Below are 19,354 nucleotides of genomic sequence, written 5' to 3' on the forward strand. Positions count from 1 at the left end.
GAAAAGATGGAGAAGGCTGAGATCAAATGGGAGAGGGTACTGATTGTTAATTTAGGAGTTTAGACTTTATACACTAGGAAATAGGGAGTCAGCGAAGGTTACTGAGCAGAGGAGAGACATGATTACAGTTCATCAAAGATTAGGAAATCATAACTCAGAAGCTATCCAGTCCAATCCCTCTCACAAAACAGATACAAAGAGGTCTTAGTGACTTGCCTCGGGTCACACAGCTAGTAAATATTTGAGATGTGGTCTGAATCCAGTTTTTCCAAGTCCAAGTTCAGTGCCCTATCCAGTATAGGTGGCAGAAACAGGATTCAAGCCCAGCTCTTCTGGTTCCAAAATGCTTCCACTGCACCACACCACACCACACTCCTCATTAGGGAGATTAAACTGTTACTTGTCTGTACAATTGGTTTGGAAAGATCAGAGTATTTAGAGCTGAAAGGGTCATGTTATTGTTGTTTAATCCTTTCAGTTGTGCCTGACTCTCCATGACACAGTCTGGGGTTTCCTTGGCAAAGATATTGGAGTGATTTGCCATTTCCTTCTCCAGCTCATTTTACAGATGGGGAAACTGAGGCAAACAGGGTTAAGTGACTTGCCCAGGGTCACACAGCTAGTAAGTACCTGAGGCCTGATTTGAATTCAGATCTTCCTGACTCTAGGCCTGGCACTCTATCCATTGTGCCACCTAGCTGTCCCAAAAAAGATCATAGGTCTCTTCATTCTATAATTGAGAAGTGGAGACCCAGAAATGTAAAGTAAATTATACATCATACAGATAGTAAGGAGAAATTAAAGGCAAGGCATATATTGCAGCAGTCTGTGTAATTCTAAGACTTCCAACTTCAAAGAATGGCTTTAAAGGTGGTGCCACTGGCAGAAATTGTTGTTCAGTTTTGTGCGACTCTTTGTGGACCCATGGACACAAGGAGAATTTGGGGGTGGGGGGAAGACATTGGGGAGAAAATGAGTTTACAAAATTTCTGAGCTGGATGTCAGAGATCATCCAATTTAAACCATACCTGAAAAATAATCTCCTTAAAAGTGGCTGACCATCATCCATTTGAAGACCACCCTCTTCCCCCATCCAGTAACAGTGCCCTCATTACTTTCTTAGACAGCCAATTCTTCCTTTGGATAGATAGCTCTATTGTTAGGGTTTTTTATTACACCAAGCCTAAATTTGCCTTCCTCATTCTGCTCTCCAGGACTAAGCTGAATTAGTTTATTTCCTTGTCCACAAGATTGCCCTTCAAATACTTGATGAGAACAATCTTGTTTTCCCCAAATCTTTTTTCAGGCAAAGAAGTATTCTTAGTTAAGCCAATTGGTACTTGTGTGGCCTGGTCTCCAGTCCATTCCCCACCACTATGGTTGCCCTTCTTTAGATGTGCTCCCATCTGACCGTGTCCTTCCTAAAACGAGGTTCCCAGAACTGGACACAATATTCCACCTATGGTCTTATCAGAGCAGCATAGAACAGGATGATCACTTCCACTCTTATGGTCATATGTTGTATGTCAATAGCTTTTTGGCTACCATGTCACACTGTGGAATCACACCAAGCTTGCTGTTCACCAAAATGCCCAGATCCTTCTTCAGATGTTTCAGTATCAATGTGTTGAGTGTGAGGTGAGCAGAGGCCTTATCGGTAGTAAGGTCCAGAAGACAGCTTTAAATGCAAGACTGGGACTTGGGTGAGAAGTCAGGACGAGAGATTTGAGAGATGTCTGTAAAGATCCAATAACTGAAATTATATAATGAATAGGCTAGCTCTCCAAAGGAAAAACACTGAAAAAGACAATGACAGGAGCTCAAGAACTCATCCTTGACAGGCACCTACAGTTAGGGAAGGAGAGACAGTGGAACCCTCATGGGGGGGACAAAAAGATCATTTAGAAAAGTAAGAGATTCAGGACACTATGGAGGTATTTATAAGGTATTTTAAGAAAGAGAAGGTGGTCATTAGAAGAATCAAGGAAAGGAAGGTGAGGGCAGAGCATAAACCAGGGTGAGGAACTTATGGCCTTGCAAACAAATCCTGGATTTATTCTGTGATGTTTGGATTCAGTCAAAGGGCCACATGTGGCCTTGAGGCTGCAGGTTCCCCACCCCTGGTATAAATCTTTCAATTACACAGAGAGGCGACCACTGGTGATTTTCAAAAGTACTCTATTTCACTAGGGAGGTGGAGTTATAAGCCAGATGGTAGGGGATTAATTAAAGAAGGAATTAGTTGTAGATAACACCACACATTGATATAGCACTTTCTTCAGGGTTTGCAAATCACTTTCATCAGAACAACCCTGTGAACTAAAAGTACAGCATGCATAATGATCTCTATTTTATAGATGACACATCCAGCAGCAGATGGGAAGGGACAAGATACAGGGTGCATGTGGAAGGGTTAGCATCAGAATAGTGATGCCCAATGTTTTTTGTTCTTTGAACTCCTTTTAAAAAGAATTTTGATTTAACAAGGTAATTTAATATGCTTATAATATTCTATTACTATTTACTGGTTAAGGTGTCATTAAAGAATTTTTAGCACAAACCCTTGGATCAACATTGAGAACCCCCAAGGTGTTCTGGACCCATGAAATGGGAGCAAATGCATTAGAGGAAATGGAACGAAACCACGAGTATATACAGATAGCGAAGTGAGGACAAGGGTAGCTGGACAAGGACAATGACTGATCTCAGTTAAAAAAAAGAGGTGAGGTCATCAGCCAATAAACAAATGTTTGCTTAATTTGTTTAAGAGGGAAGGAAGGTATGACTGAAGTCTTGAGAATTTCTGCCACAGCTGCTGTGGGAGGGAGCTAGAGAAACTCATTACAACGTAACAGGAAGAACACTGGACTGAGAGACAGGAGATGCGAATTCTAACCCAAGCCCATAATCTATGCAACCTAGAGCAAATCACCTTAACAACAGTTTCTTTATTTGTAAAAAGAGGGGAACTAGAACTTTCCTCTTGGCCTTTCGTCTAAGATCAAGTCTGTAAAGCTAGACGGTATCTCAGGTCCAGGATTCCATAAACTAGCAAGAGTGGAATAAAAGGCCTACCCAGTGATTACAAAGACTCTGTTGAAGTTAGAAAGCATGATTTCACACTGGTAAATTCACAGATCCACAGGGGTGTTATATGATTCGGAAGCAGACAAAGTCAATGGCTGATGTTTGATACATCAGGTATGGCCAAAGGTCAATAGGGCAACAGAATGGTGATGAGAGAAACATTCTAATCGCTGAATCTAGATGAGCAATGGAACTAAAACCAAAAGTCAGAAAGGAGTTAACCAACAAAAGACGTTTCACCAGACTAGACCATGTGACCAAGAAGGGAATTATTAGATCACTTCTACTATTATTTTCTGTAAAGGCTGCTACAAATGAGAAGGCCATGAGTTTTCCAAAAGAAGTTTATAGAGAAGAAAGATACCACAACTAGGGTCTCAGGACAAAAGATGTAAATGGCTACCATGGCATAAATTGGGAGGCAGCATCAGAAGAACATCCTCTGTAAGCTCACTGAAGCAATTACTAGCAGAACAGAAAGACTTCCCAATTGGTCTTGCCTCTTGCAGAATCGTCTCTCCAGCTGGCACCCTGGGGTGGTGAGTCCTGGACAACACCAGGAAATGAGCTCTATCCTGCAATGGTGAGTTCTGACAGATGGCACGTAGCAGAGGCCTATGCATTCTGGGCAACCTTGGGCAACCAATAACTTAGGATGGGTCGAATGACCTGGGCCTGCTCCAAAAATCCCTGCCTATGACTCTCCTTGGCTGTTGTGGTACTAAACTAACCAGTTCTGTGCCTGTCTCATCTTTTGGCCCACTATTCGCCCAGTGTCTCAGCAAGGGAAAGAATCCCCAGCTAGAACAGTTCATATTGCTTCCTCTCGATTGCTCAGTCCTTTGTGCTGTGTTTACCACCACTACCACTGTTCCCCCCTGCTTTAAAGCAATGAATATTTTCAGCTAAAAAGCACCTAGTTAAATTAAAAAGAATAAAACAAGTGCAGCTTAAGGCAACAGTTATCACAGCTGGATTTAAAGTATGCTAAACACCGTGCATTGTGATGAGAAATAACAGTATCGGATTCATCCAGGTTTCATTTCAGAGGCACCAGTGGCCTGTGCCAGCTCTCAGGATTAAAAGCAGCTGCCTATTTGGCTAATGAAAAGCCAGAAATATTTATGATCACTAATAACAATATTTAGCACCATCACCTGTGTTTACCATTGGGCTGCAATGAGTTTGGGAAATTTACATTGCTTACCAATATTGTATACTATACCTGATCGTGAAGAGGAAAAAAAAAAGAACATTAACTGACTGCACACACCAGGTTTTTCAAGCAGCTGACTCAACAAGAGGCAGATTTGAGGCTGGGATAAAGTTAATAAAAACTTTGATCCTTCATTCATTGCAAGGGGGGGAGACTTCATTTCCACATTCTCATTTACTGGCCTCGGCCACCTGGTGCTGATGGAGGAGCAGGTGTGTGCCAGACCCCCGGGATCACTTTCTGGAAAGTGACTGTGGCAGCTCCAGCAACTTTATCCGCCTGTATTGACTCTATGATTGCCATGGTAACTGGGCAGCCTCACTAGGCTCCTGGAAAGAACTCGGAAGCCACCCGACGGTTTGGGATTGGTATTTTTCATTCTGCCTGCCAAGTGATTAGGGCTGGATGAATATCTTTCCATTGGGCTGGGGCTTTTTGGTCTCCATTGCAAACAGAAAATTTCTCTTCTCAAGCATAGCTGTTTTATTAACTGTCTACACTCACTGGCACTGCAGATATATAAAAGCAAAATGCATGGTGATCCAGGGAACTCACATAGTGAGCACATTTGGATAAACATTGAAATGCGTTTTCCTTTCGAAGTTTGCAACTTTTACCAAAAGTAAGCTATAAACTCAGTATGAGAGCAAAGTCTATTGGGCCCAAAACCTTTCTCCTTAAATAAAGAGCAGCCATGCGACAGAGTTTAATATATGGTGCTTGAAGGACAAATGTATCATAGAAACCATAGGAACAGAGATCTAGAGCTAGAAAGGACCCTTTGTAGCTATCTGGGCCAAACCTCTTATTTTACAGAAGCCTATGCAGGTAGAGATAGAAAGCATCAGAGGCAAGATCTGAACTCAGGTCCTGTGAGTCCAGAGTCAGTGTCCTCTTAGGGTCTATAGGATACCTTTCAAAGGCCTAATGAAGGAACCATAGAATCTATATTAAAGCTTTTCAGTCAGGTAAGAAAAGACACACATGTGGAAGGATGAAGGGCGGAGCAAAGGTAAAATTTATCTCACAATACCACCATTTCCTTGAGAGGCAGGTAGGTGGCACAATGTATAGAGAACTGGATTTGTAGTCAGGCAGGCTTGAGTTAAAATTCACCTTCAGATACTTATTAACTGTGTGAACCTGGGCAAGTCATTTAACCTCTGTCTTCCTCAGTTTTCTCATCTGTAAATGGGGATAACAACAGCACCTACCTCCCAGGGTAGTTGTGAGAATAAATGAGATGATATTGGTAAAGTGCTTTGCAGAAGAAAACCAAATAAATGATAGCTATTTTTAAAAAATCTAAATAATGGGTCAAATGCCTGCTTTTCCACATTTGAATAAAATCATTCTTTGGCCCTAGTAGGTACATCAGAAACCTTCCTGGGGGAAAAATATCCTTAGCTGAGAAAACAAACTTTGCCTCCATTTAGAGGACTCTGGAAAGGTAAAAAGTTCTGGGAAATGAACTCATTTGGACAAAATTTCAATCTGTACCTTCATGCCAACACTAGTCAGATCTGAAAGGAAAATCTAAGTGTCTAAGCAGTCTGGAAAACTTATCTCCTAATTAGGATTTCGGGTCATCTGCCTCCAGCCAAACTGAACACAGATATTCCACATTCATGGAAAGAGGGAAAAACTGATGCCTTGCAAGAGACTGCTTTCAGCTTCCCATTTATTTTAAAAGAATCTGAATCTATGCCTTCTTTTAAAAAGAAACATAGTTTTTATTATGAACTTGACCAACAAAAATATGAATATTTCAATAGAGAACAAAAGAGAGGACTGCATATGAAACTGTGACCTGTTATATCATTTGTTTTTAAATAAATTTATTTTTAAATAACTTTTTATTAATCTTTTGCTAATCTACATTTGCCCCTGTATTTCTCCTGTCTCCTCTGCATGTAGGTTTTTTAAAAAATGTGTTAAATTTAACACGATAGTAGCAAAACTCCCCTGCTTGGCCCTTCTGAACTTTCTTCTGCTCTCTTCTGTGTAATTTTTCTCAACATTTTACTGAAACTTGTTCCTTTCTTTCTTCTTTCCTTCCTTCCTTCCCTCCCCTCCCTCCTTTCCTATCTTTCCTTCTTTCTTTCTTTCTTTCTTTCTTTCTTTCTTTCTTTCAAAATTCTAGTTCTAGTACTTAAAAGGCTTTCACTTAATTGTAAGCTACATGCTAAGCCAAAGCAGGCCAGCTGATGTAAGTTAACTGTGGCCCTTACGGGGCAGGTACTTTTCAGAGCTTCAGTTTCAACATCTATAAAAATTTGGCTAATAACACTTAAACTACTTACCCGGATTATTATGGAAGCACTTTGTAAATCTTAAAATGCCTAATAAATGTAAATTATCATCATCTATTCTATAAGGAACTCAAAACCAAAAGTGTTCTTTGAATTGTCACAAGAACTTTAGAGACTATTAGTCACAGTAAAAATTTAGTTTGGCCTATTATGTTATGTGTGAATTTCCCCAACTGGGTGGTTTTGGGTTTTCACTTAGCTACTTCATTAAATCAGTGCAGCACATAAGAGATGTCGTGCTGACGCAGGTCTGAAAGGCACGGATGGACATAAACGATGATTCAACACAGATAGGGCCACAAGGGAGAAGTCTCCTTTGCACTGAGGAGCAAGCAGATGACAAGAGCTTCCCATTTCTTTGAGAGATAGATAGAAAGGTAACTATCTCCATCTGTGCCCCTAAAAGATGTAATGATATGTTTTAATCTATGAAGGGAATGATTTAGGAGGTACATTCTCAGAAAGGTGCCTTTGTAGGAGATATCGATCAGTGTACATATATTAAGCACTTACTGTGTACCAGGCACTGTACATATACATATGTACCATACACATGTACATACACATGTACATATACTAGGGATATAAGGAGGAAGCATGGTAAAATGGAAAAGGAATTGGAACTGGAGTCAGAAGGTCTGTATTCAAATGCTGACTGATTCCTTGTGTAAGCAAGCCTGGGTCTTAACCTTTCAGAGGTCCCATTTCTTTATCTATGAAATGGGGATAAAAATACATGTGCAAGGTACAACTCACAGAGTCAGTAGAAGGATTAACTAAGATAACATGAGAGTCAATGAGCATTTAATAATTCCCTCAATGTGCCGCCATTGTGCTAAGTCCTGGGGCTATAAGGAAAGACAAAAAAACAGGCCCTGCTCTCAAGCAGCTCAATCTAATGGGCGAGACACACAAAGAACTTTGTAACCATAAAGCACTAGAAAAACAAAAGTTATCATAGTGGTTATTATACCTATCTCCTGAGGCTACCACCACTATTATCCAAAAGCATTCAGTTTAGAGTAGGGGTCCTTAACCATTATTGTGTCATGGACACTTCTGGCAGTCTGGTGAAGCTTATGGGCCCCTCTCAGGTTTTTGTTTACAAAGGAAACCAAATATGTTGAAATAATATTTAAGATATTTTGATATTTAAAACATATTTTTAAAATAGATATTTAAGATATTTTTAAACAGATGTTTAAAGATATTTTTAAAAGATATTTCAAATAGATATTTAAAGTGAATAGAGCACAGGCCCTGAAGTCAGGAGGACCTGAGTTCAAATCCGACCTCAGACACTTGACACTTACTAGCTGTGTGACCTTAGGTTAAGTCACTTAACCCCGATTGCCTTGCCTTTCCCCCTCCAAAAAACAAAAACAAAAAAATAGATATTAGTTTTAAAATAGATATATTTAAAATAGATATTTGAAGATATTTTTAAAAAGATACTTAACATATCTTTTAAAAAATATATTTAGCCAAGAAATTTTTAAAAAACCCACAAGTTCACAGACCTCAAGTTCAAAACTCCTGTTACTTAGAGAAACTTTACAGCTACTTAGTTACCAAGCACAGGAGGCCAACATGAATAATGACAACTAGCAGCAAAGTAGCACTCGCTTTAAGGTTTGCAAAGGGCTGTACACATATTATTTTATTTGATCCTCACAAGAAACCTAGGGAGTAGGTGCTATTATTAACCTCATTTTTTACACGAGGAAACTGAGTCTGAGGGAGGTTCAGTGACTTGCCCAGGGCCACACAGCTATTTGAAGTCAGGTCTTTGTGACCCCAGCTCCAGCGTCCTTACCCACTGCTCCACCAAGCTGCTCCGCATGTTTCACTTTGCGTCAGTCAGTCTACATATGGTATGTGTACTAAGGACCATAGGACGCAAGATAGGACTGTGATATTTTTACCCTTGTAGTTGCAGCACCCTGGCAGTGCCGTGCACGTAATTAGCACTTAATAAACATTTGCTGAATTGATGAACTGAATCTAAAGCAACAAAACTCGGGCACACGGGCCAATTCCCACCAATCTGCATTGCTCGGTCCTTGGCAACACTAGTTCAAGGGCCATAATGACCTCGTCATGTAATTCTAAAATATACATAAGCTCATACCTATACTAAGTCACAGTGAGTGATTTTGTGATTCATCTAGCAGAGTGCTAAGTAAGTCCTGTCACTTCACGTACTTGAAAAATAAATTATTCTCAGACACACTGCAAAACAGACTATCAAGTCCTCTCCTAGTATATTGTCAAACACAGCATTCCTGTGTTAAGTATGTACCATGGGCCAAGTTGTACACTAAAGCCCTCCTTTGATGGTGTGAAGGTAATGCTGGGTTCTTGAAGTCAATACCAGGAAAGAATAAGTCCTGATAAGTTCTATCAGGCTGGAAGAGCCAATAGGGAAGGCCATTAAGGCCATCTGTATCTACTGACTGAGGACCAGCATTGTTAATTTCATAAAGGATCATTGAGAGGTTGACTACCAATCCATCAGTTTTTAAGCCATAGAAACTCATGAAAATTGTCTACTAAGACATAGGGGAGTTTGTGAATGGTGATGGTGATGTATTAAAATAAGAGAAGCCAGATGAAATATTGTACTTATCTTATATGCATGTGTAGCTAGGTGGCTCAATGGATAAAGTGCTGGGCCTGGAGTCAGGAAGACCTGAGATCAAATCTGGCTTCAGACGCTTACTAGATATGCAACCCTGGGCAAATCACTTAACTCTGCCTCAGTTACGTCATCTGTAAAATGAACTGGAGAAGGAAATGGCAAACCACTCTAGTATTTTTGCCAAGAAAACCCCCAAAAAAGAGGTTATGAAGAGATAGACATGACTGACAATAACTAAATGACAATAAAATGGAAGAGATAAAATTTAGATAAGACATGGTCCCTAGTATCATGGAGCTTAGAGCCTAGGAGATTTTTCTATGACTTAACCACTTACCTTGGTTCTTTAGAAATTTGAACTCTGTGTTGCTATAACAAGGTAATTTTTATATTCTCCCCAAGTGATTCAGAGCGGTGGTGTCAAGCTCAAATAGAAATGGGCCCATGAAACCTGCAGGCTGTATGTTGACTTAAAAAGCCACATTTTAACATTGTCTAGGTTTTATATTGTATTGTTTCTATTTCCCAATTACATTTTAATCTCACCTGGGAATATTGCTCACATATTTATACTTCTGACTTAAAGTATTGAGAGCTACTGGGTCAAGGTGCAATAGTAGAAGATTTCCTCTAGCCCAACGCGTCATAACCTGGTACCTATAAAATTTTTGTTTATTTTGATAGCTAAATTAGGGTTTTTTTTGGTAATTCTATGTATTTATTTTATGCATTTAAAAATATTGTTCTGAGAAGGCCATAGGTTTCACCAAACTACTAAATGGGCCCATGACACAAAAAAAGGGTTAAGTACCTGTGCTCTAGCTAACTGTTCATATTTAAACATCTCATTCTTTTTGGTTCATTCATGTTAACCTGATCATTTTCAGCTACTACAGTACCTGTTCCCTGCTCCGGGTAATCCTCTCAGACAACAAATCAGAGTTGTTCCTTTCTTCATCTAGTTCCATCTCCAGTTGAGAAATTTTGTCCTGCAAAAGAACAGACACACATACACCCATTTAATTTGGGCTTTTACTAGATGAAAATGGGACAGCTGTTTCTGTGGGTGAAGGGGTAAAGATGAAATATGTGAAGGCATGGTATCTGAGCATCACAGGGAGGAGAGAAGATAGAAGACTGGAGCTGAATGGGTTGGGATAGAGGTTTTCTGGGCTACTTCAAACACTGGTTCCCAATGAACCACTCATTGGAATGATCCAAAGAGCTCATGCTGCATTCAGCAAGTGTCTCCTAAAGGCAGCAAGAAACTGTGAATGTTTCATTTTATGTAAAATGTACCACCTACCAATTCTTACCATTGCTCCTAAGAGCCTTGGGGAAGGCAAATTCTGTGAGTACCTGCGGCAACCAATGATCCTTTCCTTCTAGTGAACTCAAGACAATATTGGATCATGTTTCAAAGTTAATCAAATTTTGCCAAATTAGCATTCACAAAATTATGACACCAAGTTTTTTGAGTTGGGCTTATTTGCAATTCATTACTTGTTATGGAAAATGCACTTCAAAGAAGTTTTGTGGGTGGGAGGGAGAAAGAAAGGGGAAAATAATGCAAATTTCTACACCCAGAATTGCTAGGTTTTTGCATTTACTTCTTTTCTCTAGTCACCAGTTCATTGTTATTTTAAATGTTTGGATTAAGTTGGAGCCACAGATGCTAGAAAGTAATTGGCAGTCCTGGATTTGGGCTCTGAAATATTTATGGATAAATATTGTCCCTGGAAACAACATAATCTCAGAAGAATATTACAAATAACCCAATCAACAACAGAAAGCCACGTGGTGAGTATAAACAGTCAACAGCACATTCCTGGCAATGATTTGCACGCAAGAAGTGAGGGTAAAAAACATGACAGAGGAACATCAATGGTGGGGTAAGGAGGTGGTCCAGTCGCATACTGAGAAAGAAGAATAAAAAATGGGCATCTCAAATGGTCCATTGGTACTCCCAAAATATTTTTAAAAAAAGGAAGGTCACCATTGCATTAAGTGGATTTCTCTGTGGAGTATCTGCTGAAAAACACAGATTGCACATAATGTGATGGCATAAATGGGCTGAACCCAGGGCTTAGCACAGTGCCTGGCATATGCTTAATAAACACTTAACGAATGCTTATTGAGAGACTGACTGACCAGTGAATGTATGGCCCACATCAATGAGATCACAATGTATCAAAATACCAAAATATTATCCTCAGGATGATCAAGATAGATTGAGAAACTAGAGATGCCTCTTTATGCGCAGAAGATAAATTGCATGTGAGTGATGAAAGGACAAGGAATGCCATTACTACAATCTAGAGACTACAAAAAACCATCAACCAAAACCAGCTTTTTGTCACAAGTGTAGCTACCACCCATCTGGGGGCACTCCTGCCAAGTATGGATACCTAGAAACTAAAAGAACCCTTAAGATCCACCCAGTATTCAATTATGTTCATTTAGGGTAGGAATCATGTACCTACTCAAAGGCTCTATGAATTTCACAGAGAATATTCACAATGTAATTAAGAGATCCTCATAAAAGATAGTCTATACAATCACAGCCCACTTCAATTAACTGCTCCCTCCCCCTCTCATTTACGGAAGGTGCTCATTAGCTGATAATCAGTTACTTGGCTGGCTAAAAAATAATTTCTGTATGACTGCTCCTGATGGAAGACATGCAAGGGAAACAAAACTAGGTAAGGTAAGTTCGGCTAGCTCTCTCACATGCCAGTTCCCTCTGTAAGGTCAATTGATTGCCAAAGTACTCTTCTCACTGGTCGGGGGCCTGAGAACTGTTCTTTGTCCAGTATAAAATGGGAAAAAGAGATCCTCCTTAAAATTTTGCTCAAGTTAAAAAACAAACAAACAAACAAACCTCTAGTTCTGCTACCACCTCCGCTTATCCATATTGCTATCCAATCACGCTGAAAAATATTAATGAAAGCATCTTTATTCAGATAAGAAAATACTATTTTAATTTTCCTAGGACGGCATGAGTTCAGGATGCAGTCCTTCCAAGGTTTCCATTGCCCATGTGTTAAACAAGTATAGCTAGGTGACTTTCAGGTCTAGGTCAGTGGATATTATGCCCATGCTCTGAACTGGCTTATGAGATGGCCACGTGGGGCAGAGGGCACCGAGCTTCTGATTACATGAGTTAATATTTGTTCATCTTCCAGTTAGCTCTCAGAATCCTAGAACATAAGCATGCTAGGGCCCTAATAGCAATTTGCAACTACCTTAAGAAAACAGAAAAATTATATTTAGCCTGTTTAGCCTTTCCCCTAGGAAAGACATATCTAGAGAAATTGGTAATATCAGAATTAACATTCACTAGATATCAGTGGTTTCTTGGCCACTGAAGAAGGTAGGGGAAAGGAGGTATTTGCAAAATAAATTCAAGAACTACACTGACTACAAATTCATCCTTTTTCACCCCGTTCTTTTGCAACATCTATCTGCCTCCTAAAAACATCTTGACATCTTAACTTCTGTTAATGCGGTTCAAGTGTTATTTTAATCCAGCATTTTTCTCCAAAGTCTCATTATCATGTTGGAGAATGCTGGTTTTTTGGACAGCATTGTTCTAAGGATTGTGCTATTTTAAGTGTGGGTGTGATGAATGTAAGATTACACCTATACAACTATCAGTGCACTATTCTTTAGATTTTCTGATTTGATTTACTTTTTTGGTTATTTGTTAAGAGTTTTGAGTTGTCTGAAGGACTCACCCCCTATTTAGGAAATGAATTGAAGATTTTATTTTCTATTGTCTTTATGTTGTTACCTATTTCATAGGTTTATTTCTTCCCCCCAAAAATGGTAAACTCCCCGAGGGCAGGGTCCAAGTTAGATGTTTATTTTACAAAGCCCTATTTCACAAAGTGTTAAGTACAGTGCTAAGTGTATCACAGTGCTCATTGAGTAGTTGTAGAATTAAATTATACCACCTTTATCACACTGTATATATCTGCAAAGCTGGATTGCACATGAGCAAAGGTTAGTTGAAAATAGGAACCTAAAATTAAGTATGCAATGAGATGGAGGACTCTGGAACTGGCTTCTAAGTCTGAGTTCCACAATTACTTTCTCTGTGATCTAAGGTAACTCATTTAACCTCTCTGGGTCTCAGCTTTGTCATCTTTAAAATGAAGGAGCTGTACTAGAGTATTTCTAAGTCTCTTCTGGTGGTATCAGCCCCACCCTCTCAGCAGTGTCTTAATCATATAAGAGAATGATACCACTAAATTCTCAAGAGAATTGAAATGATACTACTAAATTCTCAAGAGCATTGAAACTCAAGAGAATTAAAATGATACTACTAAATTTTCAAGAGAATTGAAACTCAAGAGAAATGAAAATGAGTAGTTTTAAAGCCTAAAAGGTGGAACAGTAAAGAGAGAGATGGGCATGGAGTCAGGAAGACCTGAGTTCAAATTTGGCCTCAGATACTTACTAGCTAGATGACCCTGGGCAAGTCACCTACCCTCTATTTGTCTCAGTTTCATCTTCTGTAAAATGGGGATAATAAGATTGCCTCTTCCCTCTCAGGGTCATTGTGAGGATCCAATGAGATCATGATTGTAAGGCACTTAGCACAGTGCCTAGAACATGGTGCCATAGAAATGCCAGTTATTATTAACCATACCTCCATTTGCTTGACTTGTCTACTGCGATCCTCCTTAAGGTGACTCTTGGCCTCCAATTCATACTCTAGGTCTTTCAACGTTTGTTCCAGAAGCTCTCTTTTTGTGCGTGCTTCATCTTGAGCTCTTTGGTAGTCTCGTAACTCCTCCTCCATCAGACGCATCTGCAGGGAGAAAGAGATGGTCATTATCGCGTAACTCTTGACGAGATGAAGATCCTGGCAGACGATGAGCCCCCCAATGAGAGATCTGTGGAAAGCTAATGGAAAGACTGAGCTCTGGTCATAAAGGTGGACACATTGTTCAGACCTGTACTGGGTCACTCGTTCCCGGGGTTACGAAAGTGACTGTATTTGGTCCAGTTCCTAAGGAGCTTCTGCAGACAATTATGAACAGGGTAGGTGGTGGCACAGTGGAGAGAGCTCTGGATCTGGAGTCAGAAGACCCTAGTTCAAATCCAGCCTCAGAGAGTTACTGTCTGACCCTGGGCATGTCTTCTTAACTTTTCTCTGCCTCAGTTACCTCACCTGTAAAATGGAGATGGTAATAACAGCACCTACCTCCCAGGGTTGAAGATCAAATGAAATAACATCAGTGAAGCACTTTACAATACTTGTTATAATTATTATATTATTAACAGGATATGGAAGAAAAAAAGAACATACACAAAACACTTTTTTAAACACACAAAGGAGAGCAAAAGGGAATACAGACAAGGAGGGGTAATTTTGTTACTCTCATGCTACATTTAATATATACTTTTTAAAAACGGTATAGAGTAGAAGTTATAGTTTAATACACAATGCCATTTTTCTGTTTTATGTGACAATGTTTATGCTTGTTGATGTTTAAGCCTATAATAAAAAGGAAAACCTAAATTAAAAACCAGTATATGGATGGAGCTTTTGATATGTGAATCTCTTTTGATGAAATAATTATCCTGTCATTGAGAGGGAGAGAGAAATCCCACCAATACTTTGAAGTTCATGCAGCACTTTGATTATATCTCTTTGATTGTTTGCATAGGATTGAAAGCTGGAAGGTACCTTAGGCAACAACTAGTCCAACCCCATCTCTGCAAGGTGGGGAAAGACCCTCAGAGAGGCTTAAGTGACTTGCCCAAGACAATACAAGTAGTAAGTAACAATAGCCAGATGCTCTGAATCCAATGCTCTCTCCACCCTATGACACTGCTCCCCATTGTATCATGGGTATGTACAACCTACTTGACCAGGGGTTCTTAACCTTTCTGGGGGAGGCATGGACCTATTTGTTAGTCTGGTGAAGTCTATGAAGGTGGACCATTTTCAGAATAACGATTTTAAATGCATACAATAAAATATGTAGAATTACAAAGGAAACCAATTATATTGAAACACAGTTGCCATGTTATTTTTTTTAAATTCATAGACCCCAGGTGAAGAACACCTGAACTAGACTGTAAACTTCATGAAAACAGAGACATTAAGTTTTCTAAGCCTCTGTGTCTCCTCCAGAGCCTAGTTAGCACAAGGCTTACTATATAGTGGGTGCTAAGTATGTTTCTCGAAATGAATACCACCCTTGAAATGTGTCATCAACACAACTCAACCTTTTTATTGAGAGATTCCCCCAACACATTCCAAAAATGGGAAAGGGAGGCTCTCAAGGCAAGCTGTGCATTAGTTTTCACAAGAAATGTCTAAATACCTAAAGAAATGAGATATGGTCTCTGTCACTCTATATCCTCCCCGACACCTACACCTCCATCCACCTTGGTCCATGTCCTCGATTGCACACAAAGAACTCGGGAGAAAACTGAAGAGATATGAGAAGAAAAATACTTTTACTTCATTATCCTTTCCCTCTACCCATCAGTGTGCCTAGGAACATGTTCCCCAGCCCTAGGCTGGGAATAAAAACAGATAACTGAATTTACTATGACTAATATTATTAGTATTCCCACTACCACCAGTCCCTACCCTTAGTTCCTCCCTACTACCACTACCACCACCACCACCACTACTACTACTAGTACCACCACCGCCACCACCATCATAACTACAGGGTGTCCCTAAAGTCTGGACACAGAAGAAATCTCATTAACCATTTCACCGAAGACTGTGTTGTTCTGAGACTTCTTTTTCTGGGGTATGCTGAAGAAGAAGGTGTACTCAATGAAAATCACAGATGCAACACACTCGATGGAATGCATAAAATGCTAAAACTGACAGCAATGTGGAGTTATTGCATCGAGTTCACATGAATCTTGCAAAGCGTGTCAACCTCTGCATCACAAATGACAGAAATCATATTGAAGATGTTATTTGTTAGTATCCCAATTAAATAAAATGTTGAAAATTTCATTCATTTCATTTCTTGAAAATATGCATTTTTGCCTTTGAGTCCAGACTTTAGGAATGTCCGGTACTACTACTACTTCCACTTCTACTACTACCACCACCACCACCTCTATCCTCACTCCTCCTTACTACTACCACCATTACTACCATCAAAACTACCACTACTACTACCACTACCACTACCACCACCATCACAACTACTACTATTACCACTTCCACCGTTACTACCAATACTTATTGCTATATTATTATCGATGCTGACCATGATGATGTTGGCAGCATGCATAATGGATAGAGCCAGCTTTGGAATTAAGGAGACCTGCTTTTGGGACAGCTAGGTGGTGCAGTGAGTAGAGCACCAGCTCTGGAGTCAGGAGGACCTGAGTTCAAATCCGGCCTCAGACATTTGACACACTTACTAGCTGTGTGACCTCAGGCAAGTCACTTAACCCCAATTGCCCTGCCTTCCCCCCTCCAAAAGATAAAAAAATAAAATAAAATAAATAAAAAAGGAGACCTGCTTTTCAAGTTCTGACTCTAACATATACGAGCTACGTGACCCTGGGCAACTCACTTTACCTGGCAGTGCCTCATATAACTCATATTATAAATTGCATAGAAGGCATAGGTCTGCATCTATATTGGCAGAAGGAAATCCTCACTTGTATCTCCACACAATGATGAAATTATAGGATCAGTGCAAAAAAAAAAAATTGATCTATCTATCCATCCATCCATCCATGCCACATTACTTTAAGGTTACAAAACACATTCCTGACAACAAACCTAGGAAGTAATGATGCAAGTATTTTATGAAAGAAGAAACTGAGGCTCAGTGTAGTCACACCACCAGGAAGGGCTGTGATGTGAGATGACTTCCATGATACCACAAAGTGCCCCTTGCCTCACACTTATGTCCCGCTGGTCTAAAGAATGTCTGAAACACCACCATTGTCTATCCATTCCTTTGAAGGCCTTTCCCAATTCTCTCAGCTGCTTTCCCTTTCAAACTACCTTTACCTCTGTTATATGTCTTACATGTGATTTACATGGTGTCTTCTGCATTATAATGTGAGTTCGTTGAAAGCAAGAACAGCGATTTTTGCCTTTCTTTGCAGTCTCAGTGCTGAGCACAGTGCGTGGTATATAATAATTGATTAATAAATGTTTGTTGACTGATTGCTGACTCTGGGTTAAGGCTTTATATATTCAGATTCCTCTAGAGGGGTAACCGATTGGGCCAATATCAATATTTAACAATGGAATGAGAACTCTTGTATCAGATTATTTTTTTTTATGTGAGGAAAAAGCCATTAGAGTTTTGGAATGGGGCAGGAGAAAGAAATTCCTGAAGCATGGGAAGGCAGTAGGGGTCTCAGACAGCCAAGGGACAGCATTAGGCCCCTGGAAATAAAGAATAAGGAGAAGAAGCTAAGAAATGGAAGTGCAAGGATGCTGAAGACACTTTACACCAGGGTTAAATCTCAGTAGCATCATCTCTGGGGGCTGGACCAAGCCTAGGCCATCTTCGATTTATGTAGTCACCTGCTCCCAGACTCTCGACCCCCTCCCCCAAACATACATACTAAATACTAGCCTCCTTCCTTTTCTACTTCACATCTCAGAGCCAATCATTACTTCATTTCTCTGGGTTAATTTTCCTCATTTGTAAAATGATGAAGACATAATGACTTCTAAGGTCTCATCCAATTTGAAATCCCAGGATGGTCCAGTGGAAAAGGAAACATTTTTTTCTGGAGTCAGAAGACCTGGGTTCAAATCTGATGCTTACTGTATGATGTTGGGCAAGTCACTTAAATTCCCTAGGTCTCAGTTTCTTTATCTACAATGTGGAGGTTGAACTAACAACTGAAATTCCTTCTGGCTCAAGATCTATTACCTATTATGATCTTTCTATAAAATGCTAAGAAATAATAACCTAAAGCAACATGCAGAGGCAGAATCTATAGAAACGCAAATGAAATGAAAGACAAAGCTATCTAGATGTTAATGGCACTCCAGCTTCCTTCAAGAAAACTCCATGTTGTCCAATGCCATGGTCAGTCACTTACAGTATTTTTTTTGCCCACAAGATGGCACTGAACTAGCAGTTTAGAAGAGGCATTCATGAATAAGCCTTCCAGCCAGGGGCCGCTTCCCAGTGAAAAGAAATGGACTGGGTCTAGAAGCAGAGTGGGGTACTCCTCTGGAGACCCTCCTCTTCCCAAAAACACAACTCTTCCCCTGTCTCGCAGGCCTTGGACTAAACCCATCCAAAAATGGCATATTTTCAAACATTACAAATAGAATGAAAGAAAAAGATTAAAGGCATGCAGAAATCATGCTAAAGCTAATGAGGAAAAATCATTGTATGGTCTTATATGCAACATATGATGGTCCTAAAAAGTTTACCATTTGTTTCTTTTTCCCCCTAATGGTAAGAGTTGTAAGGCAGAGAAAATAGTTTTTGTTCATTGAAAAAAAAATGTTTCCTATAGAATAACTTAGAAAAAACCTAAATCCCAATAATAAAGGATTTTTTCCTCTTTGTCAGACACAGCTTTAAATTACCTATTTATCTTCCCTACAGACTCTAGCAGCACCTTTTTACATGACAGTTACTCAATAAACACATGGGAATTGACTGATGAGAAAGAAAAGCATGTTTTTCAACAACTCACTTTTGATCAAAATAAAGTGAGAGATAATTTTAATTTTAACGTCTGCATTGTTCATTTTTAGGATCGAAAACAGATCTATTCTCACCCTAACTGGGCATTTCCCTTTGCCAAACTATATATAATAAGAAGGAAAAAAAATCTATGCAAAAAGGAAAAAAAAGGACCAGGGTATTAATCCCAGGATAATTTCCTCTCTAAGCATAACCACAGATCCTCCTCCTTCCTCAGAGGTTTAACAGATTCTCAACAAAGGACATAAAATAGAATTTCCAGACCTTTGTGAAGAAAAAGGCAATTAACAAAGGGAACACACCAAGTTTTTCTAAGATCCATCATGTCTGTGAGGTCTGCTTTTTTAAGGTCCTTGTTTATTTACTCATTTAATTTCAAACAGCTCTGTAACTGCAGCTTGGCACTTGGATT

The 19,354-nt window shown here is 39.6% G+C and overlaps 1 protein-coding gene across 3 annotated transcripts in view; it reads right to left on the reverse strand.

Annotated features, from left to right (window-relative positions):
* The window catches only part of CGNL1 (cingulin like 1), a 201,507-nt gene that overhangs the window by 10,593 nt on the left and 171,560 nt on the right, over positions 1 to 19,354 (reverse strand). For all 3 annotated transcript variants that reach the window (XM_036734362.1, XM_036734360.1, XM_036734361.1), the window contains 2 exons: positions 13,911 to 14,072; positions 10,156 to 10,245 (listed from right to left, as the gene is read on the reverse strand). In XM_036734362.1, coding sequence (XP_036590257.1) covers positions 10,156 to 10,245; positions 13,911 to 14,072 — 252 coding nt within the window. The remainder of the gene's footprint in view (positions 1 to 10,155; positions 10,246 to 13,910; positions 14,073 to 19,354) is intronic.

The sequence above is a fragment of the Trichosurus vulpecula genome, chromosome 8 (genome assembly GCF_011100635.1).
Source record: "Trichosurus vulpecula isolate mTriVul1 chromosome 8, mTriVul1.pri, whole genome shotgun sequence".
NCBI lineage: Eukaryota > Metazoa > Chordata > Mammalia > Diprotodontia > Phalangeridae > Trichosurus > Trichosurus vulpecula.